Genomic DNA, 20,162 nt, shown 5'->3' on the forward strand with positions numbered 1-20,162 from the left:
CGTGGCTCAAGAGTTGGGAGTTCGCCTTGTAATTGGAAAGTTACCGGTTCGAGCCCCGGCTCGGACAGTCTCGGTCGTTGTGTCCTTGGGCAAGACACTTCACCCGTTGCCTACTGGTGGTGGTCAGAGGGCCCGGTGGCGCCAGTGTCCGGCAGCCTCGCCTCTGTCAGTGCGCCCCAGGGTGGCTGTGGCTACAACGTAGCTTGCCATCACCAGTGTATGAATGGGTGAATGACTGGTTGTGTAAAGCGCTTTGGGGTCCTTAGGGACCATAAAAGCGCTATATAAATACAGGCCATTTACCATTTATTTAGCAGTAGCTGAAGGTCCAGATGAATCTTGGATCGGTTCCTATTTCTATTTCTTCTTATTGTTTTCCTATTTCTTAAGGACATGACTTTTAGCTACAATTGATCTACCGTAGTTGTTTAATCCTGCCAATTATTCTGTTGTCCTTAAAGTTGTCAGATAATAACTCTTTGTTAATCAACTTTTTGGTTTGAAATTGAGTAAATCATAGCAGGAGATGACAAAACAAGATGCTTTTTCTGTTTGAATGATTCATAAGTCAGTGTTAAGTGGCTTAACAAGCAAAAAACACTTATCTGAAAATGGTCAGGTACAAGGTATGGACTGAAAATGTGTGAAAAAACAGCCACTGTCCAAATAAAAATGATGAAAGAGCTTCTGGAGAATTACTGATAAAGAAGAAACATATATATAAGAAGGTCTGGCTCCTCGGAAATAAAATCTAAAGAATTGAGGGAGGGCTCGAGACTTTTGCACAGTCTGTATATTTTGTAAGCCTAATTATCACCAGTTCTGCTGCCTTCTGCAGTGCAAAGGTCAGACGTTCTCATTTTATTCACCTTCTTTCTGTGCATATATCTTTAACACTTAATTCCTATTCTTCCGACTCCACCTGAAGGCAGCACATATTGTTTCGCTCCTTTTCTGCTTCGTGAACCTGTATAGTATATTAGTGAAGGGAATAGCCGGTGATAATTAGGTGAGATAATAGCTTAAGTCAGTCAGTTGTTATGGTGCTGAATAAAAGCCCAGTAAAGCTGTGCAAACAGCCCAGAAATAACCCACATTATCATCGCCATCATTTCTCGGCTGGCTCGCGCTTGGCAAGCCAATGCCTCAGCATTTTTATGGCACCATTGCGCTGACGCAGGCCTGTTCCTCTGGGAGCCAAGACCCATCCATAGTGCTGGATTACACACAGAGTCCCTCAGCACCGCCAGCTCGCCCTGCCTCTAGCTTTTTAAAATAAAGACTATTCATTACCGCCGAGGGACTCCGAGCCGTCTACCTGTGGTGTGGTGCGCAAAACTGACGTGCCTGCCCACCAACTGAACACTGCTTTAGATCTGTTTCTCGCCGGCATACATCCTTACACGCTGGAGTTCAATTAAGAGAAAGCTGGGAGGGGAGGATGACAGATGTAGTACACAGGCAGGCAGAGAGTCCACATAGCACCTCTCCAGGAACTAACTCTGTCATTCTAAGTATAAAACTCTAAAAAATCGAGCTCTGTTAAAAGATTTTGATTCCTTTGTACAAAAAATAAAATAAATAAATAAATAAATAATAACCATAAATTGTTTTCACACCTTAGATCACGAAGAGCAAACTGATTGTGCTGCACTGATCATGTTTGAAACTGCTCATCTCATCCACGAATACAGTACTGCAGAGGCCAACAGACTTTTGTTGTTGTCAAAATATGCAGGAAAAAAAATCTATTGCATTAAAATTGAGTTACACAGAGAGTCTGGCCATGGGGCTAACAGCCACTGTACTTCTGCCCAGTTTGAGTAAAAAGTGAATGACTTGATTGTAGACAAGCAAGAATACTCAATAACCAATTAGAGTCCATGGGAAAATTGGCGTTGCAAAATGGCATTACGCCACTGAGAGTACTCACTCAGTGGCTTTACCAAGCTGCAGAAACCTGTCCATATGGCCGTGTGCCAGCATAGTGGGTATAGAGACATTTTTACCACTTGAAGCTCCGCTGTCGCTGGTATACTAATGACTAGCTGATACTCCGGCAGTGCAAGACAAAGCCAAGTGACTCATGTAGCCAATTACGGAAAAATATGCACCGCGCTCTGTTTCATCAAAAGCAAAGTGCATCTTCACTTAAAGGTCAAAACAGGCAAATTGGAGTTGTGGTGTTGCTATAGAAGGGCTGATGATGAGCACAGAGGAACAGATAAAGAGTAATGGACAAGGGATCATGAAATTCATCAGTCTGTTAAGTATTGATTTGCCTTTGCTGGATTTGAAACGGCTCCCAGTGGGGTCACACATGAATATAAAGTTATGTGTGCTAATTGTTAACGTCTGTGGATTATAATTTTGCCTCTCCGCATTGTGGTGCTATTAATTAATTTGCTAAATTATATTCTGAGATCCTTCCATGTCTGTAAGCTATGATTCACACTGTTTCGCAGTCATGTCTCCTCACTATAACTGACTGCATGGGGCAATGTGACCGTACGAGCATGACGTTAATTTGAAATTCATTACTGAGATGCAAGCACTTTTATGTTTGGGTTTTGTGACAGTGAGTACTCACCGCAGGGTCCTTTGTGTTGGATGCTGATTTCCTTCTGCAGCGCACAACCCATCAATCGCATCTCGCAGGGGCTGCCGTAGGTCTGGCCGTCGGATCCGCACACGGGGTCGGATGTTTGCGGGCAGGCCTCGGAACACTCGCACACCGCTTCGTTGTTCTTGACCACACACTCTGCCCCGTGACTGCACGCTACATGCAAGCACGGGCTCGGTATGTTGAGATCTGAAGGCCGACCACCCAAGAGACAGAGATCACAGTTAGAGAGGGGGCGGCAAACAGTATAGCCTTAGCGGTCGGGGAGATTATAAAGTTGAGGTTGGAGAGAAGTCTGGGGTTGCAAAAGGGCACAGGTGACAGTGAGGTAAGTTAGAATATCGCTACAAATAGAAGCGCCAGTTTTTGTGTTAGAAAGGGTTTAGGGAGAAACAGAGATATGATGGAATATGCAATGCAGCCCTATTCCTATGTCACCTCAACTTCCTCAGTTTCCTATGTCATTTCCTTGCCTTTGTACCTATCCTGATGTATCCTGAATCTTTGAAGAGTCCACGGAATCTGGAGGCACGAGGACAGTGGATAAAAACATGGCCCTGTAGCACAATAGAGATGAAACAGCCTACGAACAATGGTTGCACTGCCTTTTTTTTTTCCTGCGCGTAAACGCCTGGATTAATTGACGTTCCCAGTGTGCCCCTTCAAAGGCTGCCATTTGCATCTCAGTGAGAGCCATTGCTTCAGCCAAAGCTGGTTGAACTGACATGCAGGAGCAAGAAAAGGAAGAGCACCAGGGATAGAGTGTGCTTTTTGAGAGAGTGAGAGAATTAAAAAGAGAAAGAAATAGGCGAAAAGAAGAAAGAGCCCTCTGCTTAATAATTCAAAAAAGGCAAGCTCCTGGGCAGAGGCAGATATGAAATGTGAACATCAGAGAGAGGTGTCTGCCTCAGTCTTTCCTCCTCACACGCTAACTCCAGCATGACTTCATTAAAACGAGGACTGGATTTTGCACCCATGGTTCTGGTAGCGGCAGATGGGTGTAGGCCGGGGCCGATAAAACCTGACTTGATCAGAACAGAGTGAAAACCTGACGAAAAAAATGGGCGTGAACAACGCTTTGATCACAGCCTCCCATCCCATCACTTCTTTAAAGCTTTATGTACCAGGGAAAATATTATATGGCATCGTGTGCTCTCTGAGTCGGGGGCGCCGGCGTGCGTGCGCGAGCCCTGCCGGCTCAGCTCGACGGTCGGAAGATTGAGGCCTTAGGTGGGATGGTGCGCACTCTGGTATCGAGAGCGAGCGAAAGATGATAGCCTGGCGCCGTAGTGGTTTTCATTTAGAAAGTTTCACGCATGAGGAACGGATCCCTCTGCTAAATGTGGTGTGTCTGCAGATTAGAGGAAAACGCAGACGGAGGCATCAAATAGTTTCTGATGAGAAGCCGTGGTTGAAATGGAAAGTGGTGCCGTTTCACAACCAAAGCGAAACAAAACTTGCTTCCTCCTTCTGCGCCACCTTTCGTGTGAGCTTTGGTTAGATGAGTAGAGGTGCTGTCATGGAAACTGCCCTTTGTAATGACGCCACCCATGGCTCCATCATTATTGAGACCATTATGGGATTAGATGGCAACACGGGGGTGTTGTGGGTGGGGGGGCTGACTTGGCATGTGCGAAGCCCCATGATTCATTTATCAGCTCAGGGATATTCAGCTGAGCCTCAACTCGTAGCACTAACACGGGGGGGAAATTATCAACTGATAACGCAGACGGTGGCAATTAGCTTGTTGCACTCTGATGAAAGAAAGGGGGTATGTGGGATAAAGATCAGTGTTATCTACATAAGACAGATCGCTTGGCTCATCTGTCTGAATTATGATCACTCCTGAGCTGAAGTGCAGATATTAAAATAAAAATGAGAGCAGATGTAACATAGTTTGTCCACGACCGCCTACTGTTTTCCCACAAAGTTGCGGCTGTAATTGAGCAAATCTTTCCCGATCTCGAGCGAGGGCGCGGGCGCTCTCATTTCCGAGGGTGAGTGTTTCAGATTAAAGGGTGAAACACCGTTATTGATTTCTGTGTTGGGAAGGCGAGCTGGCTTTTCAAAAGAGCTCGGAGGTGCCACATAAATATGAAAGCTGCTCAATGCCGCTTAATTCGGTGCCGCTTCAAAAACAATTGATTCCCTGTGATCTCATTTCAACGCCTTGTGTCTGTGTGTGTGTGTCTCCAACTGTGTGTAACCGTTGTACGCTAGTGATCCGAGCTTAACTGTACAACCTTGGCCTGCATTAAAGTTCACCAGCCCACTTCCCAAGGACGGGCTCCTAAAACACAACTGCAGCCTCCGATAAGGCCTTTGTCTCCCATTCTCTTTGTTTCACACTCATATAAAAGATGAAAGAATTCCCCTCCAAAACTATTTTTTTTATCATCCTCCACCTCTGGGGGGCAAAATTTCTGCCTGATTTATTAACTGGAGACAATATAAGGGGGTGAAAAAAAAAGACATAATCTCCCCGAAGTGTAAAAAAATCTTGTGACACAGTTAAAAAAAAAAATGAAGCTGTCTTTTTACTTTCCCTTGGATGCAGGGAGAAGCTTTGAAATGGCAGGCCTAAGCTTGGTCGCTCGCAAGCCTTTTCCAGCTCTCTTTCGCTCTCTGGTCTTCTCCCAAATACAAAAATCCATCTCTTCATGCATGTATCAGTCCTTCTCTCAGGCAAGTCCAGAATACACCATAGTTTCTGGCTTTAAACTGTTCTATTTTATGCACGAAAATTAGCTTGACAGTTAGATGGAAGGTGCCAAACACATAGCACAGTAGCCAAGGCATTGTTTTAGTGGCTGAGCAGGTGCAGTGAATTGTCTCTCATGGCCATAGAGAAAAGTGGAAGGAGAAGAAAAAAGGCACGAATACTTTTCCCTCTATTTTTTTTCCTTCTCCAATCAAGGATTCAGCTCTGCTAGTGTGTAATCTGCTCTGTTTCTGTACTACCACACCGGCTGAGAGGACTTTACATTCTGGGTGTCACCTCAGTCTGTATCCTCTCCTGCTAGGAGGCATGTAAATTTATCCATTTTAATTAGTGTGGTATTTTAATAGCATGCCCCCACTTCAGGACTCAGGAGGGGATTACTTCGGGTTAGGCCGCAGTGTCACTAGCAGGCCACGTCAAATATTGAGAGGACACGTTCCTCTGATTCCCTGATTGCTTACCTGTCTGCCTGAAGTCTTATTATTGCCCACTTAGTGGAGTTATATGACAGATAAAGTGCCAAGGACACGACAGTGCTGCTTCTAAAGCTTAACGGCTCCTTGTTAGGTTGCGCGATGGCACGGCGCGCTCCGGTCAGACTCAGCTGTGACTGTGGCTGCTGCAGTGAGCGGGCCCACACTGTTAACCCCACCGTAACATGTCGCTGAAATGCTGGGAGATTATTTTGGCGAGCGTTTCCTCCCATCTCCGCTCAGCTCATACATATGTTAATTGGACTTTTCCCCCCTCGGGTCTGTGTGCAATTCCAAATCATTCCCTGTATTATGCAGGGCAGTGAATCAGTGTAATCCAGGTGATGCTTGCAGTGGCCAACTGGCAGGAATAATCACCTACAACTGCAACCCATTACAACACAGGATTCCAATAGGGTGCAGCCAATCTGCAGCAAAACCCCGCCTTCTGTGTGTCTCCACTGCCAGGGCTTTGATCCGACTCCCTTTGCCTCCCTCACATTAAAAACATTTATGTATCATATTAGTCGAGGGAGAGGGAGGTGCAGAGAAAAGGCTATATTAGCATACAGCAAAAGGCATACCCGCAGGCTGTGTCTGTCTACCACTGAATACTTATCACAGGCAGGAGGTGAGTCGAAGCCTCTTTGTGCTTGTACAACTAAGAATGTGTTGCTCTTCAAAATAGAGACTAGCAAAAATAACATAGGGGGGGAACACAAGCTGGGATCCCCTGATCTTTTGGCATGTATCCGTCAGAGATGAGATGATACGCAAACATTGTCTGTCTAATCCAAAAAAGGTGGTGATCTAGTCATTAGGATGTGTATGTTGCAGGAAGTTTAAAAAAGTTAAGAAAAAAATGGCACACCAGTTCGCATCACTTACTGCATCTCCAATCAAATCTGGAGCTACAGCACTAGGAAGGCCTAGGAAGACATTTAAAAAAAATTGAAAAGAAAACTGTTGAAATTGGAAGAACTGCATGGCTGATCACACCCCAACGGAACACCAAGCCCGCCTCAAGTCACTCCTGACACCCCGTTGACCCACATTTCTCTGCAATTTCTGCTCAATGACAGCCTGCGGGCCGCAGTAAGTGGACCGGCGGTCCCTAGCTGCCGTCAATCAGGCTCCCGCGGCACTTCCTCTAATTAACTTGATTAGCAATAACAGCACTGGTGATCTCAGGCTGACTTACACACTCAGGCTTCGCGACTGTTTGTTAGTCCAATCACAAACGCGCAGGGGGGAGATGCTCATCAAATAAACATGCAAATGATAAAATATTCTGCACAAAGTCTTGACACCTAAGGTGACAGATTTTTTCTTTCCTGCTTTGCAGAGCTCTTTGTCAATGACAATGTGTCTTCCACTGAGTGATTTTGTGTTAACCTCCAGAGGCGACAGGCAACACATTTCAAGCAACTTGCACTTGCCTGAGCTTTTCTGCACTTGTGATTGTGAGCGCTCGCTCCCTCTCTCTCGTGTGAGATAAAGATTTTGTGTCCTCAAACCAGCTCCTTCATTTGTTCACTCCTTGTTTATGTGTGTGTGTGTGTTTCTAATAGGCTGTCTTGTGTTACTGATTTTACTGAATCATCCTCCTCTATGTGCTAAAAAGCAAAACTGCTGCTTGTATTTTTGTTTTATGAACAACATAACCACCAATTCAGAGGGCCCTCTCTACTTCGTATTCTGTTAATACCAGACGTGAGGCTAGTACATGAACGGGCTCCAGGGACATGTGGTGAGCAGTATGCACTCCTGTAGTCTTTTCCATTGATTACTACTGAATATGCACCAAAATAGCATGCCCGCTGGGCAGGAAGTAAGCTGCAGCGCAACTTTGGGCCAAGATAGAGGAGAGAAAGCAAAGATTTAATTATGCATTTTCACTGCAAAAGTAATTAATTTTACACACAGTCTGGTTCCCTCATATCAAATAAATAGATTCCTTTTTTTAAAGGCATTTTAACAAGCACAATCATTTATGGGGGGAAAAAAGTTGTTGAAAAGATATTTTCTTCCAATTAATGGGCTGTCTCCTGTTGCTTTGTTGGTTTTCAGCTTCAGATTGACTCAGCGTCTTTTTTGGCAGAAAGGCATAGCAAATATACTTCATAAATACAGGAGCTATCATTTTAAGTTGCTCTGTTATTTCGTATCACCTTTATCAATGGGGAAATTTTATAGAATCGGGATACAATAGACTCAAACATCAAAGAGTCTCCCATCATTGCTCGGTCCTCTAAATATAGCTGAAAATACAAGAGCATTTCTGCAGAAACAGACCACGCTACATGCACACTTCCTTGCTTAGTTTCGGCCGATACCCTGCTGTGCTGACATCATAGAGGACAGAGAGGAAGAAAAACAGGTTTTCATTGCATTAGCCTAAAAATATTCTTGTGTAGTGTGAAACACTTAAGGGAGGCCATCTGTGGAGATTTACAATCAGTCTCAAATTAACCACTGTAGATATTTTCTTGTATTTTATTCAAACGTCGGATGAAGGCAAGTTCGACTGTACGGCGGGGTTGCAATTATGTTTTAACCTGCTATTAAAACTGTGTGTGTGTACTGTAGAACTGCAACGTGGTCTATGAATAAGTCACACAAAGTCCAGTAAATAAGCGCTTTAAAAGTGGATACATCGTTTCTTCTGTTGGTGCCAAACCACTCTTATGTTTCCATCTTAGAAACCGAGGCATCTGACCTGTCCGTCCTCCTTCTCGGCAGCCTGCTCTGATTCATTTCCTGCAAAGTCCTTTCCGTGTTTACAGACATCTGGAAGATTTGTGACTCTGTCTGGACTTAAGTAAATCAGCTAAACGTCACGTGGTCTCTTCATCTCTAAATTGAAGGTTTGGATATCAATCAATTTGTTTTTTTTCCCCCTAGGGAGGACAGCCGTCAGGACGTTATAGACATGTTGGGTTTCTTTACAGCACAATCCATTGTGGGGGTGAGTACCGGCAGGGGAGGGGTGACATTAAGGGCTGTCACCCACATGAGAAGAGATTTACGACTGTGTCAAAACTGGAGAATTTCATCCGTTTGACAGCTGGCAGAGTGATCGATCACTCCGCCTAACCCACCACTCGACCAATGAAACAAGAGAATGAAATGAAAACCTCAAAAATTATTAAATACCACTCATTTAATTGATCAGATACATGAAACTCTGCTTATAGTCTGGACATGGTGGGCGACTGAGTGCGTAGGACTGTTTGACACAGCTCTCATTCTGATTTGACCTTTGACAGTACTGTCATGGCTGCAAGTGTGTTGGTACGTGCGTTCTGATAGGCTATCGATTGATTTTTAAGAGAACTCAGTGCTTTGGAAGTCAGTTTGGAAGATGGTCACATCCTTAAATTATGTGCATCTGTCAGGTGAGTCTTTTTTGTTTTACAGCGAGAAATCTACACGCTACAAGGTTGAATATAGTTTCATTTAAGAAAGAAAGAAAAAGAAAAATTAAGAGAGAAAGTTCTAATGTGATTAAACACATGGAAACACCGACACACGCACACACACACACTCCTTGCATGCATATCATCTGTCTGACTAAACCAACAGTCTCAGTGGGCACCTAGGCTTGCCTCTTTTGATGTTTAATTAAAACCGTATCGGGGGGCGGTGGCGTTTGTGGCGCTCTGTTTTGAAAAATATGCAAATGTCAATAAAAATGCATTAAAGAAACATACTACCATCCGCTGACGGCTGCGATGCGCAGTGGAAGGGAGGAAAGGATGAAGAGCGAGGAGGGAGAAAAAAATAGCGAAACAAACGAGGGAGGGGAGGGGGGCTGAACTGAGGCAGCATTTGCCAGAAATAATGAAACAGAGCAAAATATATAAGCGCTCGCGCTGCCATTTCCACTATTTAATTTATTCACAGCTCAGACGGCCGAATAATGCAAATGAGTTTTGGTGTCTCCTGACGCTGACGACTGGAGATAACTTTGGTATTCAGCTTCGCCCCAGTGCCTAGAGGATGGACGGATTTCTCTCGTTTTATCGGCCTCTGTCGCAACAACAATGAAAACGCGGACAGCAACTCTGAACGTGATTACACAACGCGTCTGTTGGGTGGATTTCTTGTTTGAGGTAATGTCACACCAAACAGCATGAGCAGATTACTCCAGCTTTATCACGCATGCTGGGCTATCAGCGTTGTGACGGGAAAGAGCAAAAAAAAAGATTAACTGAAGACGAGGTCTTCAAATCACCTCTAAAAATGATCACAGAGACACTCGGACATGTAAATGACGTATGATAAAATATCAGTGCATTCTGCGCTACAGCTTTAAAAAAGATGTCATCTTAATTTGGGTGAATCAGCCCTTTAAATCAGCCCCTTAACACGAGGAAACACGCTAGACAGAGCGTGTCAGTGCAGAGAACAGAATGGGCCTTGAACATCTTATGATATCGGTTGAAATTCTGCCAACCTGCTTTACACACCGAACCTCGAATGAAGTGTGTGCAGCTTAAGGTTGGCTCACTAAGCTTAGAGGCTAACAAATCTCTTCATTCTTCTTTTATTAACAAAGAGCAATTCACAATACATTCAGCTGGCAGACTTTCACCAGCAAGAATGTTGATATGGGGCAGCTCCGCATTAAATCGGATTTTGTTCAATTACAGTGTTTAATGTTTTGAAAATCATTTATTTTTCACAATATCTGTGCCACCGTGAGACGGTTTAAGCTTAACAGCGAAATTATAGCAAGTAAACTAAAGTGAAGGGGGTGGTTAAGGATAGGCAGGGTTGTGGCGATGGTGTTGACCGTTAAGAAGTTGATATACAACAGGAGAAACCTCTTGTGTTACAGTCTTTTAATGCTTTCACTAAGGATGTTCTCTGTGTAATTAACATGCTCTCCACTAGACAGTCTCTATGCCAAAGCAAAATCAAGTGACTTCATTTTTCTGATTTAGAAACATCAGTTCTAAAGACATAAATGCAGATTTGCACAAAATGTTAATTTTCTAGCTAAATGATGCATTCTAAAAAAAAAGCTGTGTAAAATATGATTAAACTATAATTACTACTACTAGTAGAACTACTACTACTGCTACTATATACTTCATTGTGTCAGGTCTCTTTTTAGCTCCAACCCTTCACTGGGTCTCTGTTCAATCCAGGAATGAATTTTAAATCCTCACATACCTGAATGATCATATTTTCAAGACCTTGTAGGATATAAAATGTTTCATTAAAATGCAGCTGAACTCCAGCCCTACTGCAGGAGTCATGCTTACACATGGTTTTGTGCATTGTTGCAAGCTTTTTACGACACAATCCTGATTGATGGAGCGGGGAGGGATTGTTTGGGAAGCTGTTAGGTTGGGATCTGGCGTGCACTTTGGAACATGCAATAGGAGATTAACCAGAGGTATGCATCGGTTAGGCAGGTGGGAACGGGTGAAAGCTTTCTTTTTTTAGTTAGGTTGAAAATAAAACACAGAGGAAGGAGCGAGGGAGACTTCTCCAACCTCAGGGATCACATCTTTGCAGGAGGGTAAACAGAAGGAAAAGACATTAATGCCACAAAGACACACAGAGAGACAGAAAGAGTGAGAGGAAAAAGACAGCAGTACAAGACCCCTCCTGTTAGGTCCGCACGGAGCGAGGGGAAGGGCTTCACCCCTCAGAATCCGCTTGATGAGGTCGCCCACTGGGTGACCCCACTCGCCACCTGCAGCCAGACAACCGGGAAGCCGGCCAAATGGACATAGACAGACAGACTGACTGACGCACTGAAACAAGAAAGAATAGCTTTTTTTATACAAGAAGAGCACACAAGACAAAAAGACAAAGACAAGGGAGGAAAAAACGACAAAAGCCACTGAAGTGGAAGACTGGCACCAGTGAAGGAGCAGAAGACAGAGGGCGGATGAATGAAACATGAAGGTGGCGTTTCGTTTTGGTTGTCTGTTTGAGATGCTGGGATGAAGCGTGACAGGGGTGAGGAGATGGATGGGAGGTGAACGGATGACGAATTGAAGGCACCGTTTTTGTTTTTTGGCACACCCATCCTTTCTGAATGTACACCCCACCCCTCCCCCAACTCAGAGAACATCACCCAACCGTTTCAGATACTTTTCAGGAAAGTTTCAAGTACAGACGAACGTACCACCGGCCTAGACTCTTCAGGAAAAACAGACTGAATTTTGATTACAAATACACAGAGAAAGACACACACCAAGACAGGGATTCAGCACTGGTTCGTGTGAAAGCCAAAAAAAGGAGGAACCCCCACCACCACGTCACCACCCACCCTTCCGCAGTCTCCAGCTCTACTCACCACAGGGTCCTAGGTGCTTGGTGGCGATGGGGGTCTTGCTCAGGCACTCCGCCTTGCGTCGCATACAGTCATTGGTGTATGTGTTACCGTCCTTGCCACACAGAGGCTTGTAGGTGCCGTCACACTCGATGGGATCACAAGAGCAGCGGGCGCTCAGCTGTTCCACCAGACACACACCATAGAAGGGACAGTCCTTGCATTCGTCTGCAAGAAAAACAAAACAATGCAGCATCTTTGGATTGTACAGGGGATAACCCTACCTTAACCTTACCTTAACCCTTCCCCCCTTTCAGACCCACCATTCAGTGACCCTTTTTTGCTCTATGTGTGAACATCTGCTTTCACCCACTTATTCATTTTTTTCCTTTAATGTGTGCAGACACTGATTAGGCTTTTTAGTTTCCAACTGCCAATTTTGTAACAGCATGACAGACTGATCATCACAGATGAAAGCACTGAAGAGGTACTTAGCAAACATAACAACAACAAAAAAATTGAAGCTAGAGAAGTGTCAACCTGTTGTTCTTCCTGCTGTGTTAACTTGCTGGTACAACCAAGGACATAAACCAGGCTATAAATCACCCGAGTAGTAATTATATGAATGTTTACTGTTTATGGAGATAGGTGATGTTAGCAGAGGCTTTTGCAGAAATGCATGAAAGAAACACATCAGAGATTCATATATTAGCCGGCATGCTACTCTGCTACATGTGCTGCAAAAAGTGGCGAAAGTATTGGAAACAATGTAGCTGGAGCCAGTGGGTTGGGCAACGTCTGTGATGATTGCATTTTGGCCTTACACCAAGCATCTTTCCCTACAGCATGTATAAAAATGATTGCAGCACACTATTTGCCAATACTTCCAGTATATCTGCAGAAGGCCCATGTTAGCTGTCGATCTCTGACAAGGAACATACGCTGGAACATACAGTTATTTTATAGATTAGAAATGACTCCAGTTACATTTAAATGACATACTCAGATCAGCCAACACACCAGTGCTTAAAAAGAAGTCGGACCACATTTGTTCCTGTCAAGCAGATTATTTGATGCTTAATTTGTTACACAACCTTTCTTGGATGCTGGATTCTTAAAAGACAGAATCACAAGAGACTCAGTCTTGTCAGGGGACTGCAGTGGTTTGAACCAATCAGCTTTGTATGAGCAAGAAGAAGATGTTCTTACAAAGTTACTGTGATTCTAGCTGTGGTTTGTTGATGTGACTGGTTGACGTTCGCCCGAAGTAGACACTGACATACAGAAGGTTCATCTCGTCATCTGCCGTGTATTTTTTGTGCTGTTTTCTTCCCTATAACAAACAAGGATGGCTTCCCAGATGGTTCTGTGCAACAAACCATCTGTTACATCAGGTTATCTGTTCTACGCACATTAGGCGACAAAACTGTCCACAAAGTAAGTTCACATTACATTTTACAGGGAGTAATTGACTAGAAATGATTGCTAAAGCCAAGAGTAGTGGCTGGATGAATGAGAGTGAGTACCAGAGGAGTTATTAGACATATTTTTTTATAATAGTTATAGCTTTCGCTGCAGTTTAAAAGCCTGTTTGGGAGCCAGTTTAGCTCAGTGGGTGAGTGGGTGACCATATGTTTCACGGCTAGAGTGCAGCAGCACGGGTTCAAGACTGACCTGCGGCCCTTTGCTGTACGTCCCCTCTCTCTCCCTCGACTTTCCTGTTTATCTTCAGTACTCTACTATCAAATAAAGGCTAAAATGCCCCCAAAAATGATATTTAAAAAGAAAAAAACGGCCTGTTTGTATTTCTAGCATTCCATTTAGTCTTCTGGTTTGCCGTTAACAAAAATAAGCAAACCTAGTAGCCTGCACTATGAAGGGACACCTAATAAGACTGCAAATACCCCCTAAAAACCTTACTATATCAGCATGCCTGTGCTCCCCTCTGACTTTAATAATAAAGTTTGGCAATAACTTTAAGAAAAAGCTCAAGAATAATCATGAATTTCATTTTAGGGTCATGTTTAAGTCTTAACTATTAAAGTCATCCCATTTTGACTCACTAAGCAGAAATCTACTGTGGAAATTAAGAAAAAGCGAAATACTGGTAATGTGAAATGGCAAATTTGCCACTGAAGTGAGAAAATTCAATTTGAGGCAAGCCTCTGTTCTGGAGGCACTTGAATTTATTCCATTCCTGATCAGTGGATCAAATTTGTACACCAATTCAATTCCTTCTTCTCTTCTCTTTAAAAGCCTGTCATGCCACACTTAATTACATCGGTGCTGTATCAGACTGAAAGGGGTACAAGGATGTGCAATGTCATGGTTACAAGTCGAAATGGCCATTTTCATTAGTTACCAATTTGTAATTTGCTTAGGGATATGATTTCATGGATCTCTGTTTCAAATTGAATTATTCTTTCATTTGAAAAGGCACAGCAGAAAGAGAGGGAGGAAAAAAGGAAGAAAAAAAACGTCCATCGTATTGCTCACATGCATGAACATGTCTGCATGCACACACACTCTCATACAGCACACACGACGCTACTTAGGCTGGGATTTGGGCAATTTTAAGCCCTGACGCTCACATCGGCCTGTCAAGCGGAGCAGAGAGAAGAACCGGGCTGTATCAGCCTCTGTTGCTGACCATACCAAAAGACGTCCTGCGGTGATCTGTCCTTGGTGTTGTCAGGGGGTTTTAATACATGGGTGGGGGTCTCTGCACATTACTGCTGTAAACCCGTAGAGCTGTAGCTTTGTGGGACTTCAGTAACAACACAGCAGGAAAATTGGATTTCCTCCGATGGCTATCAGACATACAGTAAAAGCTGACAGCTCTTTGTTGACTACGGCCTAAACCTCATGTTGTAATAGCACAGATAACAGCCCTGGGGGCTCTTATCAGGCTGGAGGAGGCTAGTGCTAGCATGGATACAATACAGACCCCGAGACCCGGGAGTAATTTATCTCTCTGGAACACAGCTTCAAAGTTTGATTTTGATGCTAGTCTACCTGTATGTGTTAAAACATTGGCTGAAAGTATTTCAATTCTTGCATAATATATGGTAATACGATAGCAAGGTTTCACTGATACCATATATACCACGCATACATATATATATAACCCCGACAAGCCAAACATTTTCAGTGGCTGCATGCTTTCCTTGTTGTCCTTTTTCTTGCTGGGGTTTCAATAGAGTGGTTTGTCCAGACTGAATCACAGACTTCACTGTTATTATTAGTCAGCCCTTGTAATAAATTTGCAAACAAAGTTTCCCATCATGCAGATTCTGAAATCAAGCAGACAGTTGTGTAGTAAGTAAAGTATATCAGTAGATATCAGTAGATAGACAAGACATTTAAATTGATGTCACTTTGTCTGCTACTAGAACAACTCCAGGCCTCGAGGGCCGGTGTCCTGCAGGTTTTAGTTGTGTCCTTGAACCAACACAGCTGATTTAAATGGCTAAATGACCTCCTCAACATGTCCTGAAGTTCTCCAGAGGCCTGGTAGTGAACTAATCATGTGATTCAGGTGTGTTGACCCAGGGTGAGATCTAAAACCTGCAGGACACCGGCTCTCGAGGCCTGGAGTTGCCCAGCCCTGATCTACAGCAAGTCTGCTGTTTTTAAGACTCCAAGTCAAGGCTGCTCAAATATGATTGGTCAGCCTACAACAGACTACAAATGAGACTTAACAGAGCTTCTGCATAGTCACGTACCAATATTGTTGAATTTTAGAAATACCACGAAACAGAAATTTGGCTGAAAGTCAAATAACAAAAGACCAAAAGCAGGGATGTGTGACTCATTCTGCATGCAGTCAGTTTTGATCTTAAGTGGGCTGGACCAGCGAAACTGCCCTTTCATTTAGCTACACCGGGGGTGTCGAACTCCAGGCCTCAAGGGCCGGTGTCCTGCAGGTTTTAGATCTCACCCTGTTTCAACACACCTGAATCAAATGATTAGTTCATTACCAGGCCTCTGGAGAACTTCAGGACATGTTGAGGAGGTAATTTAGCCATTTAAATCAGCTGCGTTGGACCAGGGACACATCTAAAACCTGCAGGACACCGGCCCCCGAGGCCTGGAGTTCGACACCTGTGAGCTACACAATTAATGCAGGAGATTGCTTAATATAAGAAACTTCAACTTCAAGAGTTTCTCTTACGTTTTCTACACGATAAAGAAATGCTGCTGTAGAAATGAAAGAAATGTAGAAACAATTTGTAGAAACTGAACTTTCTATAGCTCATAGTGAAAGAATACAAACCTTTGGCCATGGGGGAGGTCTCTGTGAGCAACAAAAGCTAAAGTAAAAACTATTAAAATTCATTAAAAAGTCCAGAATCTATGCCCTCCTTCACATTTTCCAAAACCAGAAACTGTGAGCCAGATTGAAGTCTTTGCTGGACAGATTCAGAGCCCGGAGCCTTATGTTCAACACTTCTGACCTAGACAGACAAATGGCTACTCCCTGTTATACCTGCACGCAGATAAATTACAATATTTGAATTCAACTCATCTTATTATGTTGCATTTTTTTAGATTATTAACAGGAAGAGAAGGGCAAGGTCTGCTAAATCTCTGTTTCACGCAGCATAAAATAATCCTTTAAGTCATGGCATTTGAGTATTTTTATCCCTTGCATCACTAAATGTATTTCCAAGACGTTTTGGGATCTGTATTGAAAGGGTTGCACACTTTAAAGACAACACGCTTCATCCTTACCCAGCGTTGTGCACTGTCCTGCATGGATCTTTCTGAGCGTGATGCCTTTCTGGATGCCCGTCGCCCTCATAGCGCACTCACTGGGGTACGTCCGGCCATCGCTGGCACACAGAGGCTCATCGCTTAGGGGGCACAACTCGAGTGGCACAAATTTCAGCGGCTGGCGGGTGAGAGGCTCCACGCGGCAGTTCAAAACGTTTTTGCACGGATCTGTGGAGAAAGAGTTAAGAATGTGTACTGCAGTACAGCATAACATACAGTACAATACGACAGGGAAGAAATGACAGTTTGTCACTTTTGCTAAGGCACAGAATCCCATTCTCTGAATCACGCTATCAAACTCCCATTTATCAAATAAATGACAGAACAGTTTTCACCTAGTTAGACACAATTTGCAGATCTCGTTTAATCTTTTCTCTGAATCTGAAATTCTCACACTTCACCACAGTGATGCACCTGTGATGCATAATACTAACCACTGGAGGCAGAGATTAAACACAGCAACAGCAGAGATGTAGTTTTTCTTTTTTTTTTTTTTTAAAACAGTGACTCAAATATGTGAACAGTTGCTGCTAATTATGTAATGAAACTTGTATATGCCAGGTAGCAAAGGTAAGTGGAAGGTTGATACTAACAATGGAAGGCAACAAGCTGAGAGGCGGAGGAGGAGGACTACAAGAACGAGCACAATTTAGAGCAGTCATTTTCGATAATCTTTGCTGAGCAGCTGTGATAGACCATGTTTCTGCACATGAAATGAGAAGCAATATGAAAACAAATAGAAGAAACCTCCAGTAGGAGATTTATACATCGCCAGCTACGATTTACTCAAGAAAGCGCCGCCTTTGGTATTTTTCACACACAGAGCTAATAATGCTTTTATGAGTCTTACTTCTTACAATTATGGTACAGTTCAAAAGTCTTTTGTTCAATTTTGCTCCCAAGGAGCCAGACCTTTTTTTGTCATTTTTTAAAAAAAAATACACGTTTGGGCTTTTTAGCAATAACAGGGGAGAGAAGAAGCTGGAAGAGAAAGACAAGGAGAAGACAGGTTAGATTAATACCCCGGCTTCTGCTTTAGTCTTGTAGCATGCGGATCACCTGATCAACTCACTGAGCTAAACCAGCACCCTCTTGCAACTTCTTTACGGCGGTCTTGAGCAGTGCTTCTCCAGGCTTTCTGGAGATCTTCCAGAGTTTTTTCTTTGAACATTGGCTGCTTTTTCACTAATTTTCAGTACAGGCCTTATACCATTTTCCACTTAACACTGAGCTATGAATTGTAGCATAAAAAAAGGCAGCTAACTCCAGGGATTAACCTGTGTTGTCTAACAGAGCATTCTCATTCCCGACACGTAACATACCGACGATTTGTCACGTCCCAAGGCGTCAATCCAATAGAATGACGCTCCCAGTGGTAACGCATGTTCCAGCCGTGTATTTGAGCCCTAACCATAACCATAACCATATCCCTAACCTTAACCACAATGGTGTTAAATAGTGTTTTCCAAAGCGATTCATGATGAGAAAGTAAAATAAATGTACATGTGTAGATTGAATCCAAACGGGTTTCATGTTTCCTCCTGTTTCCGAACGCGTAACATAGGAACGTGTTGGGTGACCGAAAGGTTTGTCAATTTGTCACAAAACACATAATTTGTTCTCATTTCTTTGACTCTAAATGAATCTAGAGAAAAGATAACATGGTTTGACACAAAAAAGCTGTATTTTTGCACCAAAAGGTGATTACCAAAGACTTATTAGCGAAAACTTTGCATAACCTTGGTATGGTGTGCAATGCATCCTTAGGAAATTGAGGAAACTGGACAAGTGGAGGCCAAAAGAACAAGCCAACATAAAAACTATTTCAGCAAAGGCCTGACAGAGGACCTGAAAGCATCTGGACCTTTAGTTGATCCATCCACTGTTCAATGAAGCCTCATCAGAAATGGTCTCAATGGAAGGAGATGCTATTCTTAAGGAACAGAAAAAGGGACCAAAGCTCCTACAGAGTGGTGAATCCAAACTTAACATTTTTGGTTTAAATCATTTTCAATATGTAGATAGGTCAGGACAAAGGTGCAACAATGAGTTTCTACATGTATCTGTAAAATATGGTGGAGGCTCTGTCATGGTTTGGTGCCACATGTCCTCCGGTGTTTTTGAGGATCTTAACAACAAATGATGGAATTATGAACACAGGAAAATACTGTGAGATTTTGATTCACCGTGTATGTGGAAAGCATCTGATTTGGAAAAACATAATTTTTCAACACGACAATGATCCCAAACAAAGAACAAAACAAACGGCAGCCACGATCCAAAGAAGAGCTTTGAATGTCCTTCAAGAAGTTTGGAGAACTATTTCTGAAGATACTTAAAGAAATTACCAGAAAGCTGCCTAAAAGAGCTCATGATGTTCCAAAAAAGGTGGTCATACCAAATATTGACTTTAAGAGAATAAAGCAATCTCACTATCTTTTATGTTGCAACCATAACCTTGAGTGTAGAACAAGGCTGTCTTTATTTCATGTTTCTGTCACTTTTGTGTGATTGTGTTTTCTCATTTCTGTTGTACTCTGCAATGAATGCTCAGTAGTGTTATTATTTTTGACAGCGAATTACCTAAAAATATTGTGTAGTTTTGAGCTTTTCATGCATTCGTGTGCATGTGTGTTTTTTTTCCTAGAAGAGTCAAAGGTTTTATGAAAGTAGTTTGAAAATTGGTTCTCGTGTGTAAAGTTTGGAGAAAAGGCCAAAAGGTTTCAGGAAATGTGTCTTAGAAATTGTGAAAAACTGTAATTAGACTCTGAGGGAACATAATCTAAAACATCTGTGACCATTTTTTGGTTCTGCGGAAAAAAGTGAACAACGCTTCACTGGCAAAAGAAAAATGCAGCACAGTATAACAGGATGTGGTGTGTCTCTGGATTAATTGTGTTCAAACTGGCAACTCCTTTCAAAGAAAACTTTTTAAGTCCTGTTAGATAAAGCGTTGGTAAGTCATCTTTTAATTAGCGGCGAACAGTCTTATAGCTATGATATGTCAGCTGAGAAGAGAAGAGAAGAGAAGAGAAGAGAAGAGAAGAGAAGAGAAGAGAAGAGAAGAGAAGAGGAGAGGAGAGGAATATCTGCTTCACAGATATTATCAGTGGCCCGGCAGCTGAGAGCAGCTCAGAATAGGACCTTGGATGTGAAGAGGAGACAAGGAAACAGATGAAGAGACGATCGGTTTGATTTGCTCTCTCGCACCTCCTTCCTTCTAGGGGAGTGTTGGTCTGGCACGCTTGGCCCTATCAGTCCGTGATCATAATG

General features: G+C 43.1%; 1 protein-coding gene across 7 annotated transcripts in view; it reads right to left on the reverse strand.

Annotated features, from left to right (window-relative positions):
• agrn (agrin) overlaps positions 1-20,162 on the reverse strand; it is a 261,140-nt gene that overhangs the window by 68,951 nt on the left and 172,027 nt on the right. For all 7 annotated transcript variants that reach the window (XM_025902006.1, XM_025902005.1, XM_025902007.1 and 4 more), the window contains 3 exons: positions 16,848-17,057; positions 12,138-12,341; positions 2,591-2,812 (listed from right to left, as the gene is read on the reverse strand). In XM_025902006.1, coding sequence (XP_025757791.1) covers positions 2,591-2,812; positions 12,138-12,341; positions 16,848-17,057 — 636 coding nt within the window. The remainder of the gene's footprint in view (positions 1-2,590; positions 2,813-12,137; positions 12,342-16,847; positions 17,058-20,162) is intronic.

The sequence above is a fragment of the Oreochromis niloticus genome, linkage group LG20, assembly GCF_001858045.2.
Source record: "Oreochromis niloticus isolate F11D_XX linkage group LG20, O_niloticus_UMD_NMBU, whole genome shotgun sequence".
Lineage (NCBI taxonomy): Eukaryota > Metazoa > Chordata > Actinopteri > Cichliformes > Cichlidae > Oreochromis > Oreochromis niloticus.